Source organism: Triticum aestivum, chromosome 3D (assembly GCF_018294505.1).
Source record: "Triticum aestivum cultivar Chinese Spring chromosome 3D, IWGSC CS RefSeq v2.1, whole genome shotgun sequence".
Lineage (NCBI taxonomy): Eukaryota > Viridiplantae > Streptophyta > Magnoliopsida > Poales > Poaceae > Triticum > Triticum aestivum.
Window position 1 is genome coordinate 308,252,779 of NC_057802.1, and position 26,602 is coordinate 308,279,380.

The window sequence follows — 26,602 nt, forward strand, 5'->3', positions numbered from 1 at the left end:
GAATTCAAAGCCCCCGGTAGCACGGGGAAAGGGGCCCAAGATGTCGAGCCCCCAAACCGAAAATGGCCATGACAAAGGGATCGTCTAGAGAGCTTGAGCACGCTGATGGATATTCTTGGAGTGGAACTGGCAGGCTTCACATCTGGTGACTAGCTCAATTGCATGTTGGAGGGCCATAGGCCAGTAGAAACCTTGCCGGAAAGCTTTTCCAACCAGGGTCCTTGATCCAATATGGGAGCCGCACATGCCTTTGTGTATCTCTGCCAACATGTCCTTCCCTTCTTCCTGGCAAATGCACTTCAATTTCACGTCGTTGGGCCTCCTTCTGTATAGCGTGTTGTTAACGAACTGATACATGTTGGCCCTCTGGGCTGCTCTTTTAGCTTCTTCTTGCTCTTCGGGAAGTTCTCCTGTTTTGAGGTAATGGACTATGTGTCGTGCCCAAGTTGGAGCCTGGGGCTCGACAACAAGGATCAGCGGCACCTCCTCGTTCACGGGAGCACATGCCTCAACCGCAAAGACTGGTAGTTCGGCGGGAGGGTGCTGCTCACCGAGCGGAGGGGAGTTGTTCCCGCCAAGCCCTCTGGCCACGGCCCCCGCGCTGGCTGTCGCGGAGGGGACTGCACCGTAGGAGTGGCCCCTTCGGTACGACCAGTGGCTCGAGCCGTTGTCGGCGCCTGTGAAGGCCATGGCGGGCCTGCTCGCTATGATCGTCCCGCCTCAGCGAAACCAATCAAGCTCTGAATGGTGGCTCTCCACTCATCCATTTGATCGGCCACTGGCGGAAATCTCAACAGGAGTTGGGCCCGCGCTATGGCTTCCGAAGCGGTGCTTTGCATAGATGACGACACAGATCTTGACGTCGCCTGGCTTCTGATGGTGCCGGTAGTGGCGGCGTCGTGTTCTTGTTGCCACAAGCCGATCGCCAGGGTGGCGTGGCGACAAGGTAGATGCGCTTGGGGATTGCTGACCCATTCGGCGCATTGTCTTGGTTAACTTGCCCTGGGGATGGCGCGAGCCCCGTGGTCGCACCCGTAGCAGGGGCAGCTAGAGGGTTGCGATTCGCACCAGAGCGAGCGCCATCCCTGCGGTTGCGTCCTTCAATGAGGTGGAGGGGCGGATATGGAATGTTCTCCCCACCCGCATCTTGTGGAGCATGGCCGCTAGGATGCTGTTGACGCTGTCCTCCCCCGGCGCCTTCTGCACCCGCTTCGGCCGCAGGGGGAACGATGATGGCGGCGCCGCCTGCGCCGGCCACGTCCCCCGCGGCGCCCACGCCCCCGTGCGTCCCCATAGCCCCCATGGCATCAGTGGCAGCATGCGTGGGGGCCTTCGAGGTGGACGGGTGAGCCGTAGCGCCGGACTTTTTCTTGGGTTGTAATCAAATCGGAAGTTGTTGATTGCTTCTAAGAAAGCTCTTGTAGAACTGAATGAAAAGAATAAGAACATGAACAAAGTTGAAGAAAAGTATACCTCGATGTATATTCAAATTAATTAGAGAAGTGTGCAAATCCACACCAAACTTTATTCGTGTTTACCCCCATCGTACTCTTCAATAACCTGAAACACCTAGATATAAAATCCACACGGCATGCCAGGAAGTAAAAAACACATAACCTATAAAAGTTATTTACTTGTAGACATATTGGAAAGCACCCAAAATTCTCAATTCCTCATGTGTTGCTTTATCCCCTAGAATTCTGAGAGCATCCGTACAACTTTTCCAAACCACCAAACTCCAAGTCTTTGTAACCCGCACCCATAAATCAATGAGCATTGTCATCAGTTGTATCCGATGAAGAGGGGTCTATCTAAAGAACAAATTTAAATAGAGCAGGTGGCTCCTCCAAAACTTGAAACATAATTGACTTGGTGGGTGCCCTAATGAGCAAAAGTAGTCCTTATATGGAATTCACAGCTAGCAACATACCAGGGATGGAGACGGATAAATCTCATTGCAGGGGGTGGCGACGGAGGGCTGCACTAGTGACAACCTTGACAACATCAAGCAGCGGTGAACTCGGCGAGTGCAGCAACATGGGCCATGCTATCCCACCCGTAAGGGTGCTGGCGAGAAGCAACATGCCTCCTCTCTGTGACCTCCACCACTTGTAGTGTCCACCTCTCTTCCCTATCACCGTTTGACGACCATGTCGTCCGTTCCCAACTGACCTCCGGGAACCCTCCTTTCTTAAAGCTGCCTAACTCTAGCAGTTCCCCTAAAACATCTCCCCTACATCTTCAAGCTTGCTTTTACAGAAGGGGTGGGGGTAGGTTGTTCAAGCTATTCTTCAAGATCGACATGTTGTACTCCACTCTGTTTGAAGACTCTACATAGGATAGCAAGAAAACAACAATCAGTACGAATGACAGCAGGACAATCATACAAGAGCAAGCACAGGTAGCAACATCATTTGAAGCCCTCTCTCAATCATTACAAATAACAACAGCTCAACCTCAATCAGAGAACACAAAGAGCAGCTGAAAGCACAAATAGACTCTCTATCTACCTAATTCGACTTTGAATATATCAACCATTTCTTCCCGAATCTCACAATCATCTCACTCCAAATCTCTCATCACTCAACATAGACCACACACATGTTTGCGCAGCCCTAGCACGTGTGTTTGCCGCCAAGCCATAACACCACCACCCCACCTTACACTGCACTTCTGCCGGCCCGCTTCGCCCACCGTCCACCATGCATCTTCCTCAGCCGCGGCGCCTCCAATGGCGAAGAAAAATAAAAGGGTTTGTTGCGGAGAAGTGGAGGCGACGCCGTAGCTTAGGCCTAGGGCTCACCGAGGAGGTCGCCCCGGGCTAGGGTTCAGACCAATTGCTACGCGGCGGCGAGCAATCAGATGAGGTAAGAGAGGCGTGGACGGGTCAGTGACGGCGGCGCTAGTGGGGAAGCTGGTATTGGAGGCGGCAGAGTGCACGGGAGAGAAGGGAGAGGCGCGTGCGAAGCGCTCGCGTGTTTTTTCCCACGATGTAAAGCAACGAAGCACATGCTGACAGCTAGGCCCACAAACGACCCTCAAAGCCTCGAGCCATCACATGCGGTGATTTCCTGGGAGCTTAGTAACTGTATCAATGCCATGGAGGAATAGAAAAGTCAGGATTGTCTAAACATTCATGGATGCTTTAGTTTAGTGTAACCACAAAAGAGTACTCACACACCAATTCTTATCACGGGTGGATGACCGCTTGCTCCACTCCCCAACATTATCTTCATCTCCCACATATACCTTTTTTAACCATGGACAACTTAAGATTTTTTTGCATAAAATTTCGACAAATTTGAGAACAACATTCCATAAATTTAGACTTTCAAAACAGTTGTAGACCGTTAGAAAGTACATGCATAAAATCTTCGTCAATATAATCTTGAACTTCAAAATCCCCACTGCACTCAAATCTATGAAAGGATTCAGAAAATGTATCTCATACTTCTTTCTGCTTTGAAAGGTCGAGCATGGTGATGAGAAAAGACACCCTTCCCGGACTTCTCAAAAGCGAGCACTCTAGGTGTGTGCTTTCTAGATGACAAAGGAAGGAAAGGTGGAGGAGACACGACGACCACGATAGATAAGGACAAAGGCCGTGATGAGAGAGGCGGGACAACATGTCTCATCTTGCACATGAGGGCGGCGACATGGCACAATTTCCCTCGTGTGACCCTATGCAGAGCGCGATGATGTGATTATCAGTTGCTCCAATGGAGAGGCGTGACAGACTAACATGAATATCATGACGGGTGGGATCTACCAATTTGTTGTTGCCATTGTGCTTCATTTTAGATACCAATTTATCGCAAAGACATCAATAAGAGATACTTTAAGAAGAGGATAGTGTTCCTTCCGTTCACTGTTATAAGACGCTCAAACTTTTGTTCTGAATCCGATGTATATATGCGTATTTTAGTGTGTTTGTTCACTTACTTCAATCTGTATATAGTTCATATTGAAATCCAAAGCATCTTATAATTCAGACGCAAGGAGTAGTACTTTTCACCTTTTTCAAACCATATCAGTCAGTTTTTCCGAATGATGAGTGTTCATGGTAGTCATATTTTCTACAACTTCATAATTATCAGTTTTTTGCGAGAACTTCATAATTATTAGTTAATTGAACGTTTTTACGTGTACCTCTAAGGCTGGTCGTAATGAGAGTATCATAGGTAGTATCACACATTCCAACTAGACAAACTTAATGAGATGGCATAGAATTAAATAAAGAAAGAGATGATTGAGTATCATATCATGATACCGTACGTGTCATGCATAGCAAAAAATGAAGTCATCTATGATACTGTGCACTATAGATACTAGTATTATACTACTAGCAAGATGCCCATGCGTTGCACGGAACATCAAGATGCATTTGTATGAGTAGTTTATCTTGTGGGAGAAAAGGATGAACGAGGGAATGCCTTATTTGCAAATATGGAGAGGGGTGTGGGTATCTTTTTGCAAAATTGCCATAGTTTCCTTCCTATCCGTCAGATATAAATCGGATGACCTATATTGCAGGATGGCAAGAACACTATCCTCACCAACTTTGTTTTTCATAAGAGTATAGATTATATGATACTCGCTGTTACAACCAGCCTAACTTGCAAAATAACGGCGTTCCTAATTGTTCACACTTCTAAGCGTAAAAAAGGAAAATTGTTGATACTTCCACGTTCGTAAATTAGTTAACTGCATTGACCAGACACCTCGACCTGACTGTGTTAAATGAAAATCCGGCCTCCACCGGATCCCAACCTTTCATCCTTTCAGCCAAAGGCAAACAACGGCCCAGATCAGACAAACTTTTCCCCTTCCTCTCTTCTCCTTGCCGACGAAGCATCCTCCTCGCGGTTTCTCACAGTCACATGAGTCTCGTCCCCCCAAAAAATGATTGAAATTAGAAAATCAATTAAGAATACCCGTAAATTACCAAACACGCGCTGCCACCGACCGATCGAGCCACCGACCCCCAGAAGTTCCACCAAAATTCCCCGTCGACCACAGCAGCGGAGGGGCTCCAGATCTCGCCGGCGCGGGCACCGGCGGACGAGATGTCGCTCAACATGAAGACGCTGCAGCAGGCGCTGGCCAAGGCGTCGGCGGTGATCGAGAAGACGGTGACCACCACGGTGCAGGAGGTCACGGGCCCGCGGCCGCTGCAGGACTACGAGCTGCTCGACCAGGCGGGCTCGGGCGGCCCGGGGCTCGCGTGGCGGATCTACACGGCGCGGCCGCGGGACGCGGCGGCATCCACGCCGTACCCCGTCGTCTCCGTTTGGGTGCTCGACAAGCGCGCGCTCTCCGAGGCGCGGGCGCGGGCCGGGCTCTCCAGGGCGGCGGAGGACGCGTTCCTCGACCTCGCACGCGCTGACGCCGCGCGCCTCGTGCGGCTGCGTCATCCGGGTGTGCTCCACGTCGTGCAGGCGCTTGACGAGACCAAGGCCGCCATGGCCATGGTCACTGAGCCGCTCTTCGCCTCCGTCTCCAACGCGCTCGGGTGCCTCGACAACGTGGGCAAGGTGCCCAAGGAGCTCAAGGGCATGGTACAGACATAGCACTCACGCCTTTGTTTGATCTCGATCATTCCTGGATATCTAGCTTTGGACCTTCGCAATTAAGTGGATGCTATGGAGGCTAGAGTTTGTGAAATTGACGATTTAGTTCAAGTATACTGGTAGTATCAGTGTGGGTGGGTGTGGTTACATTACTCACTGGTAGTAACTAGTGATCAGTCACCGCCAGCAAGCAAGTTGAGGTGATCAGTGTCTGTTTTCATGTAGATGAGAGTGAGAAACTGATAGTTTTGCCCAATTTGTCCATTATTTAGCACCATGGTGAATGCCCAGTGTAATCCATGATATCGAATGTGTCATTTCAGAGTGATGTATCTGCAAATTTCACCAAGTGGAATCACCTATATTTTTAGAACTTCACAACAAGCCTTTCTTCACATTAACTTCCTTTAGTGGGTTCATTCTACTGAAATCGTGTGAAGTCCTGTGGCATTTCTCCAGTCTTGTTACTTCTGCACTATTTGTAAAAATCTCGCGGCATCATTTTACCCCAGGGTGGCTCCGCCATTGACATGTGGTAGGAACATACGAGATTAACATGATTGACTTCACTAACAATAGGTTTTGGGTCAGATTGTGTTGATTTCTTCCATTATAAAATTGTTAGTTTTTCAAGTGATATTTCAGGGAGTTAGATTGCTATTGAGTAGGCTTGTCAACCAATGCACTCGTAAATATCATCTGTGGTTGGGTCCTTGTAGATTTTTTTTTTGCACGGAACTCTGTGGGGGTCAGTAGCGCATGGCAATTGGTTGGTTTTTGACTCTACTATGGTTTGCTTATTTTTCGCCTGTGTTCCAGGAAATGGGGATACTGGAGATTAAACATGGATTGCTACAAGTTGCAGAGACGTTGGATTTTCTCCATAACAATGCCCATCTTGCACATCGAGCTATATCACCTGAGGTTGCAACATAGCAGATTTCTGCGTGGTTTTATTTCCTGTAATTTTATATATTTTGTTGTGCACTCATTAGTATCCCCCGTCATTAAACTAGCTTTATTGTTCATCTGTACCATACTGTCTAGGCTGGCTGGCCATTATACCCTTCTGCTTTATACTTGCACTTAGTTACTCAACAAAATCAATTCAAACCTTCTCTAATGGTTAATACATATTATTGTCTTTATACTGATTATTTGGTAAATTTTCCGTTCTGACATCACGGTTGGTAGCACAGAGTTTAATAGTACCTGCGAATCATCCATCCCGTAGAAGGCTTAATTTTTTTTTTCCGTTTCACTACAACTGTCCCTGGCATCAGGTGTCTCCTTTCAAAATAAACGTCTATTGAGGAAATAAAAATAGTATCTTAATGCAGTACTTCACTTCTAAACCTCATTAATGCTTTAGAATAGGCTAAGTGAGGACAGTTATAAGAAACAATGGGAGCAGTTTTTAGTCTATTCTACTGCCCTTGCATGATTTTGATGTTGCTGCTTATAAGCGTGCGCATGTCTTCACTTCTATGCTACAATAACTTGGTCTCTTTTGCAGACGGTCTTTATAACTTCAAGTGGATCTTGGAAGCTTGGAGGTTTTGGTTTTGCTCTTTCTGTTGACCAAGCCACAGGTGGTTTGGCATCATCGCAGCAATTCCATTATTCGGTTAGTACTTATTGACATTGTACTTCGTAAGTAATGTAGCTGATTTGTTTTACCATTTTTGATATATTAACTAGTTGGTATCTTCTTTCTTTGAGCCATAACAGAGTATTTCTATAGAATTGTTTATTAGTATTCTTAAGTCCTGGCTATGTAGATTGCACTGGAGCACAGCACTAAATTGGACAGAAAATCTCTCTATTTATCTGCCATAGAATTTTTCCTAGTCATGAATATATATTTCCCACCAAATATGTGCTACAACTTCTGCAGTGTTGCTTAAGGTATTTGCAGATAACATGGATTTGCTTAGCTCTATAACCGCGTATATGCTGCGGTCGACAGAAATTGTCATTTAATTTGTTCTGAATGGTTTTGTGAACAGCTAAACATCCTTTGCAACTAAGCATATTCTTTGCACACTTGCTATTTTTTGATGATACTGTCGCTGTGATTAGCAAAGTAAATAAGAATCATAACCTTTTATTGCTTGATTGCTCTTTAGGACTACGATGTCGAAGACACAGCTTTACCTCTTCAACCATCTCTGAACTATACTGCACCAGAATTGGTTCGCAGTGGTGATTCTAAAGTAGGCTCTACCTGTGACATATTCAGTTTTGGATGCCTGGCTTACCACTTAGTTGCTCATAGACCACTTCTGGATTGCCATAACAATGTGAAAATGGTATGTCTTTAATCTGGCACATGCTTTGTCAAAATAGAATGTATTTAATTTGGCTCTACCTTTGACTTATGCTACGGTTGCATGTGCAGAAAATATACTGACATGTCCCCTGTTATTGCAGTATATGAATTCATTGACATATTTAACAAGTGAAGCCTTTTCTAGTATTCCTACTGATCTGGTGGCTGATTTGCGAAATATGCTATCAGTTGATGCAGCATCACGCCCTAGTGCGATGGCTTTCACAGGTAAAGTATCGATTGTGTTTTCCTTATTTGGTGCATAAGTGCTTGTAGACTGGAGTTTCTGGATGTTGTCACTAATGGTGTTAACTGCTGACAGCACTAACAGTAGGTTGAAATGCTTTTGATACATTGCCCTTTTCCTTCTTACAGGCTCTTCTTTCTTCCGGCATGATACAAGGTTGCGAGCTCTTCGTTTCCTTGACCATTTGCTTGTATGTATTTATGACTCCTTTCATTTCTCCTAGATAAGTTTAAACCTTTTGAGTTTCACTGCTATGTGTATCAAGCTTTCTTCTTTGCAACTTGAGAATCACAACTGACCAATTTAAGCTTCAGCCTTCAGTTACTTGCTAGACTGTTAGCTGCAGATGGTTCTGATGTTAATAAAATGTCCTTTTCAGGAGAGAGATAATATGCAGAAGACAGAATTTCTGAAAGCATTATCGGATATGTGGAAAGACTTTGATTCCCGAGTTCTTCGATATAAAGTATGTGCAATCCATTCTCTCTACTTTGTTTGTCAGAATTGTTCAGAGGAGCTGTAATTACGTATGTCCAATAAAAATCTTTACTTGCTCTTTCGTGCCTTTCTCAGATGCATGATAAAACTTTATTGCTTAAACGGCCATAAACTGCTCAAACTCTAAAGTTTCCATCTCAATCAAGTATCCAGCGCTCAACTTTCCTTGTGGCCTGAAGCTCCGTTCAAAACGAAAGAGCTAATTTTGAGGGCGTACTTGTTTTCTGGAAAATGTTGAGGCTGCCAACAACTAAAGGTTGTAATATGATAAACAAAGAAAAAAATGTCCACACCTCAAATTCCTGGCTCATTTCTATATTACAGAACTGAATCGGTTCATTCATTGATCCATCTGAATTCTAATTTTCTGGTTCCCTATTTCAATAAATTTGTTAATGATGTGTGATTAACTTTAATTTGCACATGGTGTTCATCTGAACCTCACTTATTCAATTAAATATACATGCATTGTAATGCTCAGTTGACAGATTTTCTTTTTGATAGCTGACTCTCATTTTCCGACCAGGTTCTTCCACCTCTTTGTGCCGAGCTACGCAACATGGTCATGCAGCAAATGATTTTGCCCATGGTTCTGACAATAGCAGAATCACAGGTACTTCTCCTAAAAAACTGTACATAGTACCATCTTTTATTTATGGATTATTGGCTAACAGCAAGATGTTATGGTTAATTAATTCTAACAACTGGCACGTAGCTCAACCTTGTATCTGCTTATCTGGCTAGTTTCTTATATCTATGTACATGTGTTGTAACCTCTCTTTCTGTGGTTTAGCTCATTCTTGATTCAACACATGCTAACCTACCAGAATTGGATTATCCCGTATGACACCTCAATTTAAAATAGCTCTTACTCCCTCCGTCCCATAATATAAGAACGTTTTTGACACTGGTGTAGTGTAAAAAATGCTCTTATATTATGATACGGAGGGAGTAGTTATTGAAAGCAATGTAATTTGAAGCTATGCCATGCTGCATTTTTTTAGTAATACCAACTTCTGAAGATCATTTTTTTCTGCCCTCTTTCTGTTCTGCAGGATAAAGATGACTTTGAGCTGTCAACATTGCCTGCTCTTGTTCCAGTATTTACTTCAGCATCAGGTGAAACTCTTCTTTTGCTTGTGAAGCGTGCCGATCTCATTATTAGCAAGGTAATTATGTATATTTATGAAGTAAACTAATTCCGATTCTTGTTTTAGCCCTGTCAGGTTTCGCTATGATTGAATGCAATGTTGATCTTGATCCCTGAAGGATCTTTACAAACTAAAGTTTAGTGGAATCTGCCATTTGTGTTTGGGACTCCTGCCGTTATTAACTTATAGTTGTTGTATCCCCCCTTGCAGGCCACAAACGAACATTTGATATCACATATCCTTCCTATGCTGGTACGGGCTTATGATGATACTGATCCCCGTCTGCAGGAAGAAGTTTTGCGACGAACAGTAACACTGTCTCGACAACTTGACATGAAGGTTAACCTTGTTTTTTTACTTGCTAAATAGAAGAACAGCCATTGAGTTTTAATTGCTCTTTCTTTTGTTCACCATCAAGGAATTATTTTTTCTAACCGATTGCTTGGATTATGTCTCAGATGATGGATGAGCTTACCAAGTTATTATATGAATAATAATCCACATTATGTGTTTATTCATTATTTTTTGCATCTACATTATGTATTCATGTATTTATTTCTTCTTGCAGCTACTGAAACAGTCTGTGCTGCCACGCGTGCATGGATTAGCTTTGAAAACTACAGTTGCTGCGGTATGCACAGTATATGATTTGATCCCAGTAATTTATTTATTGATAATCGGGTCAATATGCTTATGCAACAAACGACCATAATAATAACGCTCTTGATGAATGGCTAGGTTATATAAAATATTTGAGACTAAATTGCCGTCTTCATTCCTGTTTTAGCAGACACATTTGCACACGAAAAGGAAAATATAAAGATAAGGGCCATGACATAATGAAACATATGATTTTTCTTGTGTACAGTGTACTTATGCCCTTTGTCATGCAGCTCATTATCTGTCTTCTGCTTCGTATCTGCTCTGTTTTTAGACATTTTACCGTCATTTATTACAATATTAACAATGCTGGTTTTCTGCCCAAATTCGTAACAATGCTGTGAATAGTCCTTTCTAAGTTGCTCTGGACATTATTGATTGCTGCATTAGCAATATATAGTGATGCAGAGTTTATATTTAGTGGTGTAGGATTGCGGGGTACCGCATCTGTTGGGCCTTAGTTTACTTCACATGATTGTTCTATCACGGTACTGTTGGGCATTGCTGAATTAAGACTTATTCAATTTTTCCAAATATCTGCTGGTTGCTACTGCCTTTGAACCTCATTTTCTAGAAGGCAGCATTTTGTACCCTACATCGTTTCATAAGTGTATGTGCTTTCTTATGATCGTAAGTGCCCTGCAAATGTAGGTGCGAGTAAATGCTTTGCGCTGTTTAGGAGATCTTGTTCCATCGTTGGATAAAACAGGTATAGTAGAGATCTTGCAGACTCTTCGGCGTTGCACAGCTGTTGACCATTCTGCCCCAACCCTTATGTGCACCCTTGGAGTTGCTAATGCGATTTATAAACAGGTTACCCTTGATATGTTTGTTCACTATCGCTGAACTTCCAGCACTCCTTGCCAATTTATTTACCTTCTAGCAGTACCCTTATGTAACTAAATTCTCATTAATCCAGTGTGGTGTTGAGTTTGCTGCGGAGCATGTGGTTCCTCTAGTCTTCCCATTGCTCACGGCACAACAACTGAATGTACAGCAATTTGCCAAGTATATCCTATTTGTCAAGGATATCACAAGGTACCAGTTACTATATTCAATCAGTCAGTTGTACTCTCCATGGAGCAATTAATTTATCAACTAAACTACTGTGTGCTTCTACAGCAAGATTGAAGAGAAGCGTGGTGTGACAGTTACGGATAATGGGCATACAGAGGTAAAAGTATCGCCTTCAATCTCAAATGGGATTCATTCTAAGCCAACTTCAGGAGGCCTGGGACAAACTGGACAAATGCCAGCTGCAAAGAGCACTTCTTGGGATGAAGACTGGGGCCCTACTAAGAAAACCAGTGCCCCGCCACTCTCTTTTGATTCTAGTGCTCAAACAAAGCAACCCTCAAAAGACCCTTTTGATTTCAGTACCCAAACAAACCAACCCTCAACACTTCCCTTCGATCTTAGTACTCAAACGAAGCAGCCATTGACAGTCACTCAGGTTGCAGCGTCTACAATCCCGTCTGCACAACCACTTCCATCTCTGCAATCTCTTGCACCTAGTTCAGGACATCAAACTTCCGGTTCATGTGTTCCTGTTGACATTGAGTGGCCTCCTAGAATGAGCACATCATCTGACTTTAATGCACCATTCTCAGCTAACAAGGATAGTAAATCTGGAGGGCTGTCTAACGATGGGGTTGATGATGTTGATCCTTTTGCCGACTGGCCCCCCAAACCAAGCAGTGCAGCCAGCATTTCAGCAGTGGAGCGCCTGCCAAGCACAAATCAAAGTATTTCTGGGTTGAATACAGGGAACATGGGGTTTGGTGGTGGCAGTACTTCGCTTGGACAAATGAAAACAAACCAGGTGAGCTGGTCAGCGAAACCAAACAATACAAATATAATGGGCATGAATTCAACTGCCAGCTATTTGAACCAAGGCAACTCATCTCTGGGATATGGAAATCCAATTGGAGGACCAAGCTCAGGTCTCTCCAATGCAGCTAGTTCCATTGCAGGCCAGAGCATCAGGCAACCAAAATCTGATTTTGGTTCACTATCACAGTTATCCAGTGGCACACAGGGCCCACCCAGGCTTGCCCCTCCTCCATCTGCTGCTGTTGGAAGAGGGCGTGGTAGAAATCAAGGGCAGTCAGCCCTCTCCCGAGCATCACGGACTCCCAATTCCAATGTTTCATCAGAGCAGCCACCTTTTCTTGATTTACTGTAGCAAATACAGGGGAGTCCATGTTCTTCGTTCTGCAGACGGCACTGGATAGCTCACATCGTTCAAGCCTTGTATATGATGAGCATTACACTTTCCTGAAACATGGTTGCAGGCGATAGTGCATTTTCTTGTCAGTGGAAACTGGGTTGCCTTTGTTGTTAGCCCCAAGGAAGCTGCTTCAGGAAAGAGCCTTCCTGAGGTTAGAGAATGTATTCTTGCTTGGAGTTTTCTCGATTTCAGCATCTTTGGGGTGGTGAGGCAGCATTAATTTTATTTGTGTATATCTTTGTCCAGGCTCTGCTGTAATGTCTAGAGTTCACAAATGGTTGTGGTGATGTGAAATTTTGAATGTTGAGAATGTACCACCAGAATCTGATGGGCCTCGTGAAAGTGGAAACCCTACACGAATGTATTCATTTATGCCGGGTAGGGCCCATGTCGTGTAATTGCCAAATTTGGGCCCATCTGTACCTCTGCCTGGAAAATGTGTGTGGAGACACTTGTTAAATGCTCCACTAGTTTCTTGTATTGTGATTATTACTGTCGAAGTAAATATGCTTATTTTCGCACATTGCCATCAAAGTGAAAATGCTTATTTTGCACTTCAGTTCCCAACTAATTCTGCTTTGTTTAGAAATGTATCCCTGCATGCCCAACCAAAAATGTTAGAGTATCTACAGCTGGACCGGGCAAATCTGGTCCCTATACATTTGCAAACGTGTCCACAAACCGTGACTGAACTAGTCATCTAGCCCCATTGAATGAAAAAATGAAATTCGATTTTCAGGAAAAATTTGGGTCATACCTCAAAAGTCCCCTTCCACAACAATGTCCCTCAAAGCAAATCCTCAAATCCGTACTAATGTCATGCAATGTTAACACTCAAGCACGTAGTTCAACGCACATATATCATAGGAAGTTCATACATGTCATCGGACTAAAAAAATTAACATGTTCTACTAGTTACGAATGATATGACAATGGATGAACTTCACCCATGGCCGCCCTTGCCTTTGCTCTTGCCGTCTTCGTTGCAGAAGTAGCTGTCAAAGACACAATACGTATCAAGTCGGATCTGCTCTTGCTGGAGCTGTCCGATCCATCACCGGCCTCCTCTTTTGGGGCAGTTCGAAGAGGGAACAGACCACCCGATTTTGCTCCTTTGCAAGGGCACGCGCAATCCGGGCTTGCTGTCTTGCGGCGATGCGGGCACAAAGGGCTTCCCCGTGCCTGCCCGAGGTAGCATGCGACTCGGCCTTCGCGGCTTGCCACGCCCTCGTCCTCGCACGCTGGGCACGCTGGTGCTCCACATGTGTTGGGCCGTGCCGCGTGCTGGTGTTGACCTCGGACTCGGAGTCCTCCGCCGTGGGGGTGAGGCGCCATCACATAGGTTACACTGCCAACATGGGGATGTCGGTCTAGCGCCACGGTACCTCCAGCCAATGGTCAGCAGGTCCGGCTCTGCCGCAGTAACGTGCCTCGAGCCATGGATACCGCTGGATCCAAGTGTCATTTGCATAGCAAACCTGCCGGAGCGACTCCAACCGCGGAGCTGGGATTTACTCCTAGGACCAGCAGAGAGCTAGCCGGACGGCCAACTCCTCATCCCCGCATGGAATGAGGTCCCAGTCGATGGATCCGGAGATCTTTGACTCGGATCCACTGCGCAAATGTCAGAGAGGAGCTTGGGAGCGGATTGTGAAAGTGAAGTGTTTAGGGTTTGGTCTAGGATGCAGATAGGGATGCATATTGGTGGGGTCGGGGCGGGTCAGCATGGGCCGGATCTAACGTGTCGGACGCGCCCGGTCATCCTTATATCTGCCCCACATATGACCTGGGCATGAGGGATATCGATCAGCCTGGACGTTTGGGTTAAATTTGCCAGGTCCGGTTGAGTGACAATTTACTTTAGTGTCCGAGAGGCCGCCCGGACTTCGGGAGGACATAGGACCTCGGGTTGTAGATGCTCTTGCAACCCTAACTAGCTGTTGTTGCCCTTAAGGAGAGCGCCTTGTATTTGTATTATGTGCACCCTTTTGCAGCACTGTAAAATATTGGCTGTCTTGGTTGGCATGGCAGGAATATTTCGGTTCCATTTCTGCCACTTGGAAGAGCACCATGCAAGTTCAGACGATTGTCTGTTGAGAAGCAAGCACCATCCGCTCCCGTCACGGGACGGGAGCTCAAGTTCTCCATGTTGTTGCGGTGGTCAGCTGCATGCACGTACGATGCATTCATGGGCCGCGACCTGTGAGGCAAGGAAGACTCTGCACATTACGCACGCGACGCACAAAAACGGGAGGCTACAAAGGGGATGGATGCATCGACGGGGGCATTCGATTCCTGGGCACCCAAATCTATATTTATATCTATACTAGATGATACCTCACTCTTAGCGGCGGAAACTGGTTGCAATATATTCTAATGAGATTTTATTGTATAGAGCATAAATATTTAGATTAATAATATCATGTGATTATTCTACATTGTAAAACATTTTTCCATACATGATTGTGCATTGAGGTAGACATTTTTCCATGCAAGCATGCTTGCATTGCTAGTTGGGTGGAGCATGCAATTAAGAAAGATTGAAAAAATAATTGATGAGGCGGCATGTGTGGTGATGTGGCAGATATGCATGTTGAGATAAATAGGATAGTGTGGATCAACGCATGCATATATAGGATATCTACTCCCTTTCTTCTGATTTAGAAAGGTCATCAACCAATGTAGATTGTGAGTAGATGACACGAGTTTTGTGGATACAAAACTATCCAATAAAATATTCCTCACTTGTTCAACTCCTAAAGCAATTATTGCATTGCCGTTTCTCTCATTGGACATGCACATGATGCATGTAAAATAAGATGCATGCATGACCACTAATTCTCTTTCTCTCATCTATATAAATTAACGAAATTGCTTCATGGACAACACATTAGGCACGATCTGCGAACAATACAACGTCCCCAACAACACTAGCATCAGCTAAAAAAGGAAAATGAATGACCCCAGCATGCAGGCTCGCTGTTGGCCCTCCACGTACGAACGTGCAAAAATGTGGCATGAGACTCAATGCTCTTTGACTCAATTGGACTCAAAGTTAGCATAATATAAAGTAAATCTGAAATTTTTGGATGCATCGACGGGGGCATTCGATTCCTGGGCACCCAACCGGGCCGCCGCACGCAGGAAGGAAGAGCAGCATCAGCCGGGACGAGGGTGGGGATGGAGAACACGGCGTCCATCTAGCGGAGCCTCCGTCCATCCCTCACCCCTGATGCCGCCGTCCTTCCTCCTCCCCATCGGGGCCAGGCAGAGGAGGAGGAGCGCCGGCCACGAGCACGATGAGGAGGCGACCGACATCACTGTGCGTCGCCCGGCCAAGGTCTTCTCCCGCTGCTCTGGGTCGCGCGCCGCCTCTGCCGCCGACAGGAGGGGGCCGCGGCAACCGCCACGCATCCCGGCGACCAGGGGCCCCCCGGCGTGGTTCCCTCAACGGAGGGATGCTTCCTCCGTCCACTGCCTGCTCCGTGCCGACACCATCAGTAGCGGCGGCGGTCGGGCTGATGCGGACTCCGCGCCACCACTGACGGCTTCGCCACGGACCGCATCGTCTCCGACCATGGCGAAAAGGCGCCCAGCGTCGTCTACAGCGGCACCCTCTTCGGCCCTGACCTAGGTGCGTGAGCTCACCGCTGTCCGCCTCGAGGTCATGTTTCCCTCTCCCTCGAGTTCAACGCGTGTGTGACCGTGTGACGGATTGCATTAGCCGTGTTGCAGTCACCGGGATGCTCATCGCGCTCGTTGGATTCGGGCTCTACAAGCTTCGATTCCCAAGTGTAAGACTTTTTATGTTGTGCATACACAAATCTGCACTTCTGAATTCAATCTGGCTGTAGTTGACAGCAGTGGGCATAACAATAGCATAACAGTATGGATATGCTATGTAGGTCATGAAATGTATCAAAATCGGTCTTCCAGAGATCATACTGCTGGTAGCTCTTTCCCAGGTACATGCATCATCAGTCCTACGTAGCTGCTGTGTGACCTTTACTTACAATTTCTGAAGCTTATGATCATTTTTTTTCTGCAGTACATACCTCATCCGGTGCCTTTGCTGGGCACTGCCTTTGAGGGGTTCGCCGTCATAATGTCCGTTGCTGTCTTGTGGATTTACGCGTTCTTCCTGACGGTTGGCAGGGCGTATAAGAATGTTGCTCCACCTGACCATCCCGATACTGCAGGAGGTTAGGAGAAATTGTATGATTCTTAGATCTACCTGACCATCCCAATTATTTGCAGTGCTTGATTTTTATGAAAACTTTTTTTTGCAATGTGTATGTGTTGCGAGCAGTGATCGGTACAGCCAATGCATCGCTACTGGAGTACTGGCCCTTTTGGTGTGAGTATGGCTGGATTATTTGCTTCTTTCATGATGAAGAAATGGTCATAGCCATGGGAGTTTCCTCTTGGCGATGATAGCCGGTGAGGTTTCTCCACCTACACTATTGACAGATATTGATTATGCATGCGTCGATATGAAATAGATGACCTACTATGATTTTACTTCCTGTTTTTTCCTTTGCTTTTCTGTTGTCACGCCAATATGTCAAGGTGTTCATGTGAACAGCTCCCATGATGTGGGTAAAAGGGCAGTTTGATTGAATCATGCTTGGTTAAAAGAAGTTCAGAATCTGCATCTCTAACTCTCCATCGATGATCAAGAAACTCATTCTTTGATGAATTTTTATTCACTTGCATGTGTTCCGGCATTTTTATTATGAACCTGTGACCAATATCTTTTATGCTACTTAGTGAGCATCATGCTAACTATTATGATGTTGTACTGAAGTGCTAATCATGTGAGTGAATATATATTAGTTGGTTTAAGCATCAATGAATATCATTTACCCTATAAACCTGCACATAATTTTCTGTGCTATTTGGTAGGTTTTTCTAAATGTATGTCATTTTATCCCAATATGATCTCTTACTTAGGTTCATGTTGTACGGCTTGGTTGAGCTCAAGGTCAATGGATACGGCAATTGTCAGGTCTATTTACATGATTTGATTTTTTGTTTACTTTTTGAGAGTACCATGATTGGTATCCAGTACAAGCCTACTCTGCAATTACTTGCCTCTTTCCAAATCTCCATTTTAAATAGTTTCAAGCATCGTCTGTTCAATTTTACCGAACACCTAAACACCATAGATTTGTATGGCTGCTTTTACCAGGTTCCTTCTTACAGTGATTTTAATTGCTAGATATATACATCTAGGAGAGCTGGTTGTATCTCTTTTTTCTGTTGTTATTGGAGAAGATGAAAAAAAAATCCTGGTCAGATTCCTTTGTTCTCACAGTAGCTTGCAAATACAGTCATGGACTCGATAATAAACATCTCTCCTACTACAGTGTACAATATATGATTGATTTTTTACTTTGCACTATTTTACATAAGTGTGTTGTTGATGCCCTTTTTATTTGGTCTTGCAGCTATTTTGTGTTTCTGGTTCTATATATATACTGGTTGGATGTTGACAAACAATTTCCATGCCTTCTTTTTCAATGGGTGTATGCTCAGGTCTTGATACTGAACCTTTTTGTCATTCGTTTTCAGATCTGGTGAACAAGATCTTATTGTGTAGATTAACTGCGGTGAATTGCAGCCAGGGTTAGAAGCAGTGGTCATCCTCGACCTCACGCCGCCCATCTAGACAGAAGAAGATGGGTGCTGCGGGCGACGAGGCTGACGCGCCATCGTCCTGTCTTCTGTGAGGGGATCCATCATGAGGAACCAGCGGACGTGATATGGGTACCCGATCCTTACTGCGGAATCACCTCTTCTTGTGGATGGTTGCTGAACAGCAACAGTTCCATCTCCATCCCCAACGCATCCTTGCCTCATCTTGATCTGCAATGAACCAGAGGTACCAAGTCTCTCCTTACTCTTTCATGGTGAATCCATTTTTATTATCCCATGTTTGATGGTTTTCTCCTCTCAGCTCATAGAAAGAGATTTGATGTGATGATTGAGGTGGAAGGCTACCTTAACCTATGGATCAAAGGTGTGATGATGTACTTTATTATCTACAGCCACACATAACACCAACTGGTCTAGGTAGAGAAGTAGGGTAGATAATGTGCATAGCTCTTTTGTCGCGACTAATATGTATATGATTGATTAATGGCCACATGAGAGATTACCAAATAACAAAGGCCTCTGTTACTTCATATATGTGATCCTTTTAACAACCCACAAGATGTGTAACGCCCACGATGCGGCTATATCTCCCACGTGTCGAGGCACGACTTAGAGGCATAACCGCATTGTGGTTTTGTTGTAAGAAGGGTCATCTTCACACAATCCCATGTAATGAACAAGAATGGGATAACGAGAGTTGGCTTACAATCGCCACTTCACACAATACATAAATATAATTCATACATCATCCAAAATACACACATAGACCGACTACGGTCAAATCCAAATGAAAATAAGATAACCCCAAATGCTAGATCCCCGATCGTCCCAACTGGGCTCCACTACTGATCATCAGGAAAAGACACATAGTAACGACCACGTTCCTCATCGAACTCCCACTTGAGGTCGATCCCATCATCTGCAATGGCATCGTCGGCACCTACAACTATTTTGGTAGAATCTGTGAGTCACGAGGACTCAGCAATCTCACACCCGCGAGATCAAGACTATTTAAGCTTATAGGAAAGGATGGGGTTATGAGGTGGAGCTGCAGCAGGCACTAGGCATATATAGTTGCTAACATACGCAAATGAGAGCGAGAAGAGAAGCAACGGAACGGTCGTCATCTAGTAATGACCAAGAAGTGATCCTGAACTCCTACTTACGTCATTCATAACTCAAACCGTGTTCACTTCCCGGACTCCGCCGAGAAGAGACCATCACGGTTACACACACGGTTGATGTGTTTTACTTGGATCAAGTGACAAGTTCTTTACAACCGAACATTAACAAATTCCCATCTGCCTCATAACCGCGGGCACGGCTTTCGAAAGATATTACCCTGCAGGGGTGTCCCAACTTAGCCCATTATAAGCTCTCACGGTCAACGAAGGATAAACCTTCTTCCGGAAAGACCCGATCAGTCTCGGAATCCCGGTTTACAAGACATTTCGACAATGGTAAAACAAGACCAGCAAAGCCGCCCGAATGTGCCGACAAATCCCGATAGTAGCTGCACATATCTCGTTCTCAGGGCACATCGGATAAGTCATGCTACGAGTAAAACCAGACCTCGAGTTTCCCCGAGGTGGCCCCGCAGGCTGCTCGATTCAGACCAACACTCGAAGGAGCACTGGCCCGGGGGTGGGGGGTGGGTTAAAATAAAGATGACCCTCGGGCTCGCGAAAACCCGGGGGAAAAGGCTTAGGTCGCAAATGGTAAAACCAAGGTTGGGCCTTGCTGGAGGAGTTTTATTCAAGGCGAACTGTCAAGGGGTTCCCATAAATCACCCAACCGCGTAAGGAACGCAAACTCAAGGAACATAATACCGGTATGACAGAAACTAGGGCGGCAAGAGTGGAACAAAACACCAGGCATAAGGCCGAGCCTTCCACCCTTTACCAAAATATATAGATGCATTAATTAAATAAGAGATATTGTGATATCCCAACATATCCATGTTCCAACATGGAACCAACTTCAACTTCACCTGCAACTAGCAACGCTATAAGAAGGGCTGAGCAAAAGCGGTAACTTAGCCAAACAACGGTTTGCTAGGAAAGGATGGTTAGAGGCTGACATGGCGATATGGGAGGCATGATATAGCAAGTGGTAGGTAGCGCAGCATGGCAATAGAGCGAACAACTAGCAAAGCAAAGATAGAAGTGATTTCGAGGGTATGGTCATCTTGCCTGCAAGGTTCTCAGAGTTGTCGAAAGCTTGATCCTCGTAAGCGTACTCAACAGGTTTCTCGTTCACGAACTCGTCTCCCGGCTCTACCCAAGACAAGAACACAAGCAACGGAACCACAATCAATCATGGGAAAATGCACAAACAACATGATGCAATACATGAATGATATACAAGATATGATATGCGATGCATATGCGTGCTCCGGAAGAAAAATGATGAACAAGGCAGTAACTTGGAAAACCAAGCATGCCACTGGAAAGATGAGATGATTTCGGTCGAAATCGATATAAAAATCACCGGAAACGGATGCACGGTTTGCAAATGGCAAGCAAAATAAGAATGACACGAATCTGCGATTAACAACATGATAGCACTTAGAATGCAACAAGTAACAATGCTACAGCACTCCAACATAGCAACAAAGAATATGACAGTAATCTACAGGAGATGCTTGACAAAAGATGAACACTGAGCTATGGCTAAATCACAACATAACAAGCTCAAACAAGCATGGCAAAAGTGCAAAAGAAATCAGGTTCACAGACTTGATGAAATTACTGGACATGACTGAAACAGCATCAGGTAGCAATGTTCAGAGCACGAAATCAACATGCTACAGGAACTTAACATGGAAAAACAAGGCATGCATATATTCTAATAAATGCATATGACAAAAGTCCCTTACTGACCATGAGCCAAAAAGGACCATAAGATATGATGGCAACCATGTAAACGTAGCAAGTTTCGTTAACAGGTTTCAGACTTAGCAGAAAAACAGAGCATGGCAGAAACAATAATATGAAGGCATCTTGGTGAGCTTGATGCACTCACCACAAAGCAATGCATGACAAGACAAGCATACCTACAGCAATATGGCATGTTTATGAAAATATCCATGCCAAGAAAAAAAGCATAGCATGTATGGATCAACTACAACAAGCTTGGCAAAATTGAATAACACGTAAACAATCTGCCAGAAATATTTTATAGTAAAAGTAGAGCAATATTGAGTCATGCTATGGCACTCCATAATTGCAAACAAGGGAAGGAATGGATCAATTACAATAATATCTACAAAACATCCTTACTAAACATCTCCAAAATATGCATGGATCTCTCTATAGCATCAAGTTTACATGGCAACAAAATAACAGCAGACAAAGACTTGGAGAAAATACTAAGTCCCTGAAATTAGAAACATTACGGGGCCTAGTTTGCATGCTTGTGCTAGTCACCACAGAGATCACAAAAATACATGGCAAACACCTCTGTAAAGATGGCATGGCATAAAACAAAACACATGTAGAGCTCATGCCCATAAGATGCACAGATTAAATGATACAAAAATAGCAAATCTCCAAGTTCTGCTAAGTAACAGCAGATAACAGCAACTAGCACTCTTGCATCAGAGATTGGGGCATCAAGATGACCCCAAATGAACATGGTGCAATGGAACAAAATGTAGAGCATCACGAGGCGAACATTTCGATATATTACACGCACGGAACGAAGCTATATGCAGAGAGTTATGATGCGATGAACAGGTGCACGTAATGTAAGAATAAAAGACTTGGCGGATTTTGGGGGAGGGAGAGAAGTCAACCTAGGGTTGGGCCGATCCAGATCTGGCCGGGGCGCGAGCTCGAGCGAAGCTCGCCGGAGCTGCAGGGAGGCGACGGCGAGGGAGAGGACGGCGAGGAAGGAGCCGGTCGGAGGGGAGGAAGAAGGAGACGGCGAGGAGGTCGGGCGGCGGCGTCGGGCGCCGGGCGCGCTCGGGCAGCCGCGGGCGGCGCCGACGCTCGCCGGAGACGACGAGGGGGCGGCGAGGGCGGCGACCGGCGCGGGAGGAGGCGACGCGGCAGCGGCGGCGCGCTGCGCGAGGCGGCGGGGCAGCGGGCGACGGGCGGTCGGGCCCCGCGGGCCAGGCGCGGGCCGCGCGGGCCGGCGGCGTGGGAGCGGCGGCGGGGTCAGGTGCCGCGCGCCCGTTGGCTCGGGGCGGCTGCGGCTTCGTCCGACGGGGTACGGACGTGTCCGACGGCGCGGAGGGATAGGGTTAGGGTTTGGACTGCGGATTATTTCGGGAGGGGTGCAAATATATAGGTAGAGGGAGCTAGGAGACTCCAAACGGAGTGCGGTTTTCGCCCACACGATCATGATCGAACGACCTAGAGCATGGAAGAGAGTTTGGTGGGTTTTGGGCTTATTAGAGAGGGGTTTTGCTGCAACACACAAAAGGACTTTGCGGATGCCCGGTTAACCGTTGGAGTACCAAACGACCTCCAAATGGAACGAAACTTGACCGGTGGTCTCCCGGTGGTATACCAAGGCCACTTGACAAGCCTCGGTCCATTCCGAGAACGTTTGACACCCGCTCACGAAAGAAAACAAGAGGGGTGCGCCGGAGGAGGTGGAAGCGCCGGATTGCAAAACAGACAACGGGAAAAATGCTCGGATGCATGAGACGAACACGTATGCAAAATGAGATGCACATGATGACATGATATGATATGCATGACATGAACAAAATGCAAAACGAAAGACAAAACCCGACCACGGAGGGAATATCATAACACATAGCCGAAAATGGCAAGAGTTGGAGTTACAAATATGGAAAGCTACATCCGGGGTGTTACAAGATGTCTGAGGAATAACATGATAGAATCTGAGTATAAATGCTAATTTTATTCTAATATTTTATCAGCTATGTTTACTCAGACAGTCCAATAATTAGAAGAACAATTGCAATAAAGGATCTCCCCCTCTCTCTCCGCTTTAAAATATATATAACCAACCCTTCCTCTTATTAATCATATATCGCATCCTTAATGCGCCGTCCTAGCTTGTATCATTTGGGTTTAAATCAAGTAAGGTAGCATACATGTAGCTTTACTTGCTATTTTTGCATCATGGATGCTGAAACCTGATGCCATGTACATCAGTGTAAGTGTGTTGCCATGACAAGCAGATGATGTGTGTCATGATGAGAGCAACACAAGTAATGGTTGCATTAGTGTTGCATATATATCACTGATTGTGTGTATCTACTGCTCGGTTGATTGAATAATTAGTGGCTCACTAATTGAACAAACCTGGATGCTAGAATGAATTTGTGGCTCCCTAATTAAACAACCCAGGATGAATCTTTCTACAATGGAGCTAATTACACAAACCAGGATAATAAAATTAATTAGTGGTTCACTACTTAAACAAGCCAGGAGGCTAAAACTTGCTATAATGGATTTTTGAATTGCTCACTTATATATAGCTCATGTCAATTGAGGATTGCATATATTCAAGCAGGTCGTCGGTGCTTTGTTGGTTGCTGGATTTTCCTTATCTGCCGGCAGACCGCACCGGAGGCCGCCGCCATATAGGGGCTGATGAGGGCATCGTGATGAGGTGAGCCTCCTTCAGCCAGTGCGGCTCCCCTTCGTGGTGCCGATTCGTCTTAGCCTCTCTCTCTCTCACACACACACACACACACAGAGATGCTCCTTCCATCTCCCGTCGTGCAGGTTGCCGCTTTTGCCATAGCAGAGGGGATCCAGCCGGCACGCTGCGTCTCCCATAAACATGCCTAATTTATATGCAGAGGTAGCATTGATCTACTTGCCCCCTTCAAAAGGCCATATGTGTTGCTTTGTTTTACTTCTCTTTCATATCCAGTTATTTAGAAATTCCCTGCTAACCTCCTGGCACTTAAATACGATTAGGTATAATGTGAAGCATTTGCTTGACAGAGGTACCTATTGCTGGATCATTTATGTTGCTATATGTTGCAGGAATGTATCCATGAACTGGGAAACATGTGAACTCTTTGTTGATACGCCTTTTATGTGTTGCTTTTGGTCTTGATAGAGGTACTTGAGCCTCTTACATGCTCTTGTGTGCAATTTTTTAATTCTAAAATAGTACATTCAATTGAAGGCTAGAGAAGATTTAGTGGTTATATCATGAGTCACTACAAGCGCCTATTTATTGAAACATTTTCCCAGTTGTTTCACTACAAGCGCCTATTTATTGAAACATTTTTCCCAGTTGTTTCACTACAAGCGCCTATTTATTGAATCATTTTCTTCAAACTTGCACCAGTAAATATTTGTAGCTCTTCACGTTGTCTAATCAACATGTTAGTTTTGAATGCTTTGGTGAAACCTAAGCAGTAAACTCATGGCCACACTCTCTCAAATGGTGAAACCACTTCTTATGTAACCACCACTCTTGTTATCGAGGTTCCAAATGGTTTTGCCTATATTTTTTTATGTTGGTACTTCTTATGTCAAGGTAATAGATTGTGACCTCCATTTTGGTTCAGGTTAGGCTTTAATATTTGTGAGTCAATTATAGGTGTCGATTACATTGGTAAGATAGAAGCCAATTATGAAGTCTTTCTGTTTAGATATGTAGATGTAGTCTTTCTGTTTGTGTATAAGATAATTGCTTTATCTATTTAGTCGATCCTTGTTGTTTTTTGAAAATAGATAGTGTCCATGATGGAGTTGAAGTTACTGTGATAATTGGTTCATCAATTTAGCTAATCCTTACTATTCAGTAAAAAAAGTTGGTCCTTTTGATTCCTGGTACCAATTTGTTTGTCCTGTAGAGTGAGTACATGAAGGAAAATACTTACCAAAACCTTTATTTTGCTGGCATGTGATATTTTTTCTTGAAAGACATGTGATATTTATCTGTTGATGCATGTGTCTTATGTTGTTTACTTGTCAGTAACCTCTATGGAGTATTTAGGCAATATGTTGCTTATAAGAATGTAATCAAATTATTAATTTGCTCCATTCTAGGGAGGATGAAATCTGATTATTAACTTATTTCATTTCAGGGAGATACATTGACAGGAAGTGCTCACTCGCTAAAATTTTTTCTATCAGGGGCATAATTATTGTTGAAACACGCACCGTGTGAAGATGAATATGAACCTTTCATAATTATTCCCAAACATGCCACTATGTCATCATTGGCCAGTGCAGGTATTGCTCTCTAGCTGATATATTGTTTAGTTCTTCTTGGTTTCAATTATGTTGGCCCTCCTTAAGATTGTTTGGGAATGTGAGGCTTTAAAGTTTCAACCTTGTGCAAGGCTCCAAAGCTTTACCAGTTTTCCACTTGCTTCAAATGAATTTGTCACTGAAGAAACCATGAATTCTTTTGTTTTCTTTTTGACCTACACATAACCTTTCATGGGAAGATAGTGTGTCATTTCCCCATTAGGGTTGGAGTACTTGATGTATGTGTTGTATTAGTGACGTGGTCGTAACAAGCAACCATAAATATTGTTTTTGATTTCCTTGGATGAAGACACGTTTATGTGACAACCATATGTTTACTAATACATAGTGGTGTTTCGGAAACTGGTGGTTACTTTTGTTTGTTGACAACCAATTACTGTGATTCCAGGAACTCTTAGATTATACAAGTCCCTATGTTTGTTTGGATTCATGAACCATGGGACTAGACTTTCATTCGATGCCACTAGCTCCTGTGATGCACCGTGTAAACTACCATGTGATCTCCCTCTTCTTTTGTGAATGCGTCCCTTTTGTCACATCTATCCATCCTTTTGTACTTGATATCTACCGTGTATGAACAATTGTATCCTTTAATTTACCATGTATATGAACATTGCATCCTCAAATGTGTTGTGTTGTCGTTCTGTTGGCTATGGAGATGTGTTGTACTACAGTTTTGGTATCCATCTATGATGTCTTGCTCCTATTACATGTGAATATTTCTTCTTTCCTTTATTCTGTTATATCCTGATAAACCCTGGCTTTCTACTAACTTTGACCATTACTTGCTTCGCCACATCGTTGGGACCGGCACCCTCGCGCCAAGGCGCGATGCCGATCTAGTATGCCTACAAATGAAGGGACGTGCGTTTCTCTGAATTTTTTGTTTGTTCACCATATATGATTTTTTTTCGTACCTATGCCAGGTGGTACTAAAAAAAATTGTCCGTCCACGCATAAATAAATTTTCGGGTTGGGCCTCCAAACCATGCATTGAGGGGCCTGCTCTGCAATTTTTTTCCTTCGATTAGGCCACAGG

At 44.7% G+C, this 26,602-nt stretch overlaps 1 protein-coding gene and 1 long non-coding RNA gene across 11 annotated transcripts; both read left to right on the forward strand.

The window, feature by feature from the left end:
• Positions 1 to 4,877: 4,877 nt before the first annotated feature.
• LOC123078568 (SCY1-like protein 2) lies at positions 4,878 to 13,209 on the forward strand. 2 transcript variants are annotated; one of them, XR_006437517.1, is made up of 15 exons: positions 4,878 to 5,558; positions 6,390 to 6,494; positions 7,087 to 7,197; positions 7,700 to 7,882; positions 8,004 to 8,130; positions 8,278 to 8,339; positions 8,529 to 8,615; positions 9,174 to 9,260; positions 9,703 to 9,816; positions 10,009 to 10,137; positions 10,367 to 10,429; positions 11,110 to 11,271; positions 11,378 to 11,496; positions 11,581 to 12,839; positions 12,935 to 13,209. XR_006437517.1 is itself a non-coding variant. In XM_044501117.1 (14 exons), the coding sequence occupies exons 1-14, from the start codon at positions 5,067 to 5,069 to the stop codon at positions 12,641 to 12,643; spliced, it is 2,904 nt and encodes a 967-aa protein (XP_044357052.1). In that variant the 5' UTR covers positions 4,878 to 5,066; the 3' UTR covers positions 12,644 to 13,209. The 2 variants fall into 2 exon arrangements, 1 of the variants encoding a protein (XP_044357052.1); XM_044501117.1 differs by having other exon boundaries at positions 11,581 to 13,209.
• Positions 13,210 to 15,697: 2,488 nt separating this feature from the next.
• LOC123078569 (uncharacterized) lies at positions 15,698 to 26,189 on the forward strand. 9 transcript variants are annotated; one of them, XR_006437526.1, is made up of 13 exons: positions 15,698 to 16,322; positions 16,424 to 16,482; positions 16,594 to 16,653; positions 16,737 to 16,890; positions 16,998 to 17,128; positions 17,642 to 17,696; positions 18,139 to 18,226; positions 18,312 to 18,572; positions 18,648 to 18,710; positions 23,840 to 24,133; positions 24,322 to 24,399; positions 25,377 to 25,524; positions 25,952 to 26,189. It is a non-coding gene; the product is annotated as an uncharacterized lncRNA (long non-coding RNA). The 9 variants fall into 9 exon arrangements; XR_006437525.1 differs by having other exon boundaries at positions 23,840 to 23,938; positions 24,055 to 24,133; positions 24,322 to 26,189; XR_006437519.1 differs by having other exon boundaries at positions 23,840 to 25,524.
• The last annotated feature ends 413 nt before the right edge of the window (positions 26,190 to 26,602 follow it).

Bases quoted from the DNA above. Each gene is read 5' to 3' on its own strand.
- LOC123078568 (XM_044501117.1), top strand. From the start codon at position 5,067: ATGTCGCTCAACATGAAGACGCTGCAGCAGGCGCTGGCCAAGGCGTCG. The intron at 10,138-10,366 runs GTTAACCTTGTT...TTCTTCTTGCAG, and splicing joins CTCGACAACTTGACATGAAG to CTACTGAAACAGTCTGTGCT. The intron at 11,497-11,580 runs GTACCAGTTACT...GTGCTTCTACAG, and splicing joins TTTGTCAAGGATATCACAAG to CAAGATTGAAGAGAAGCGTG.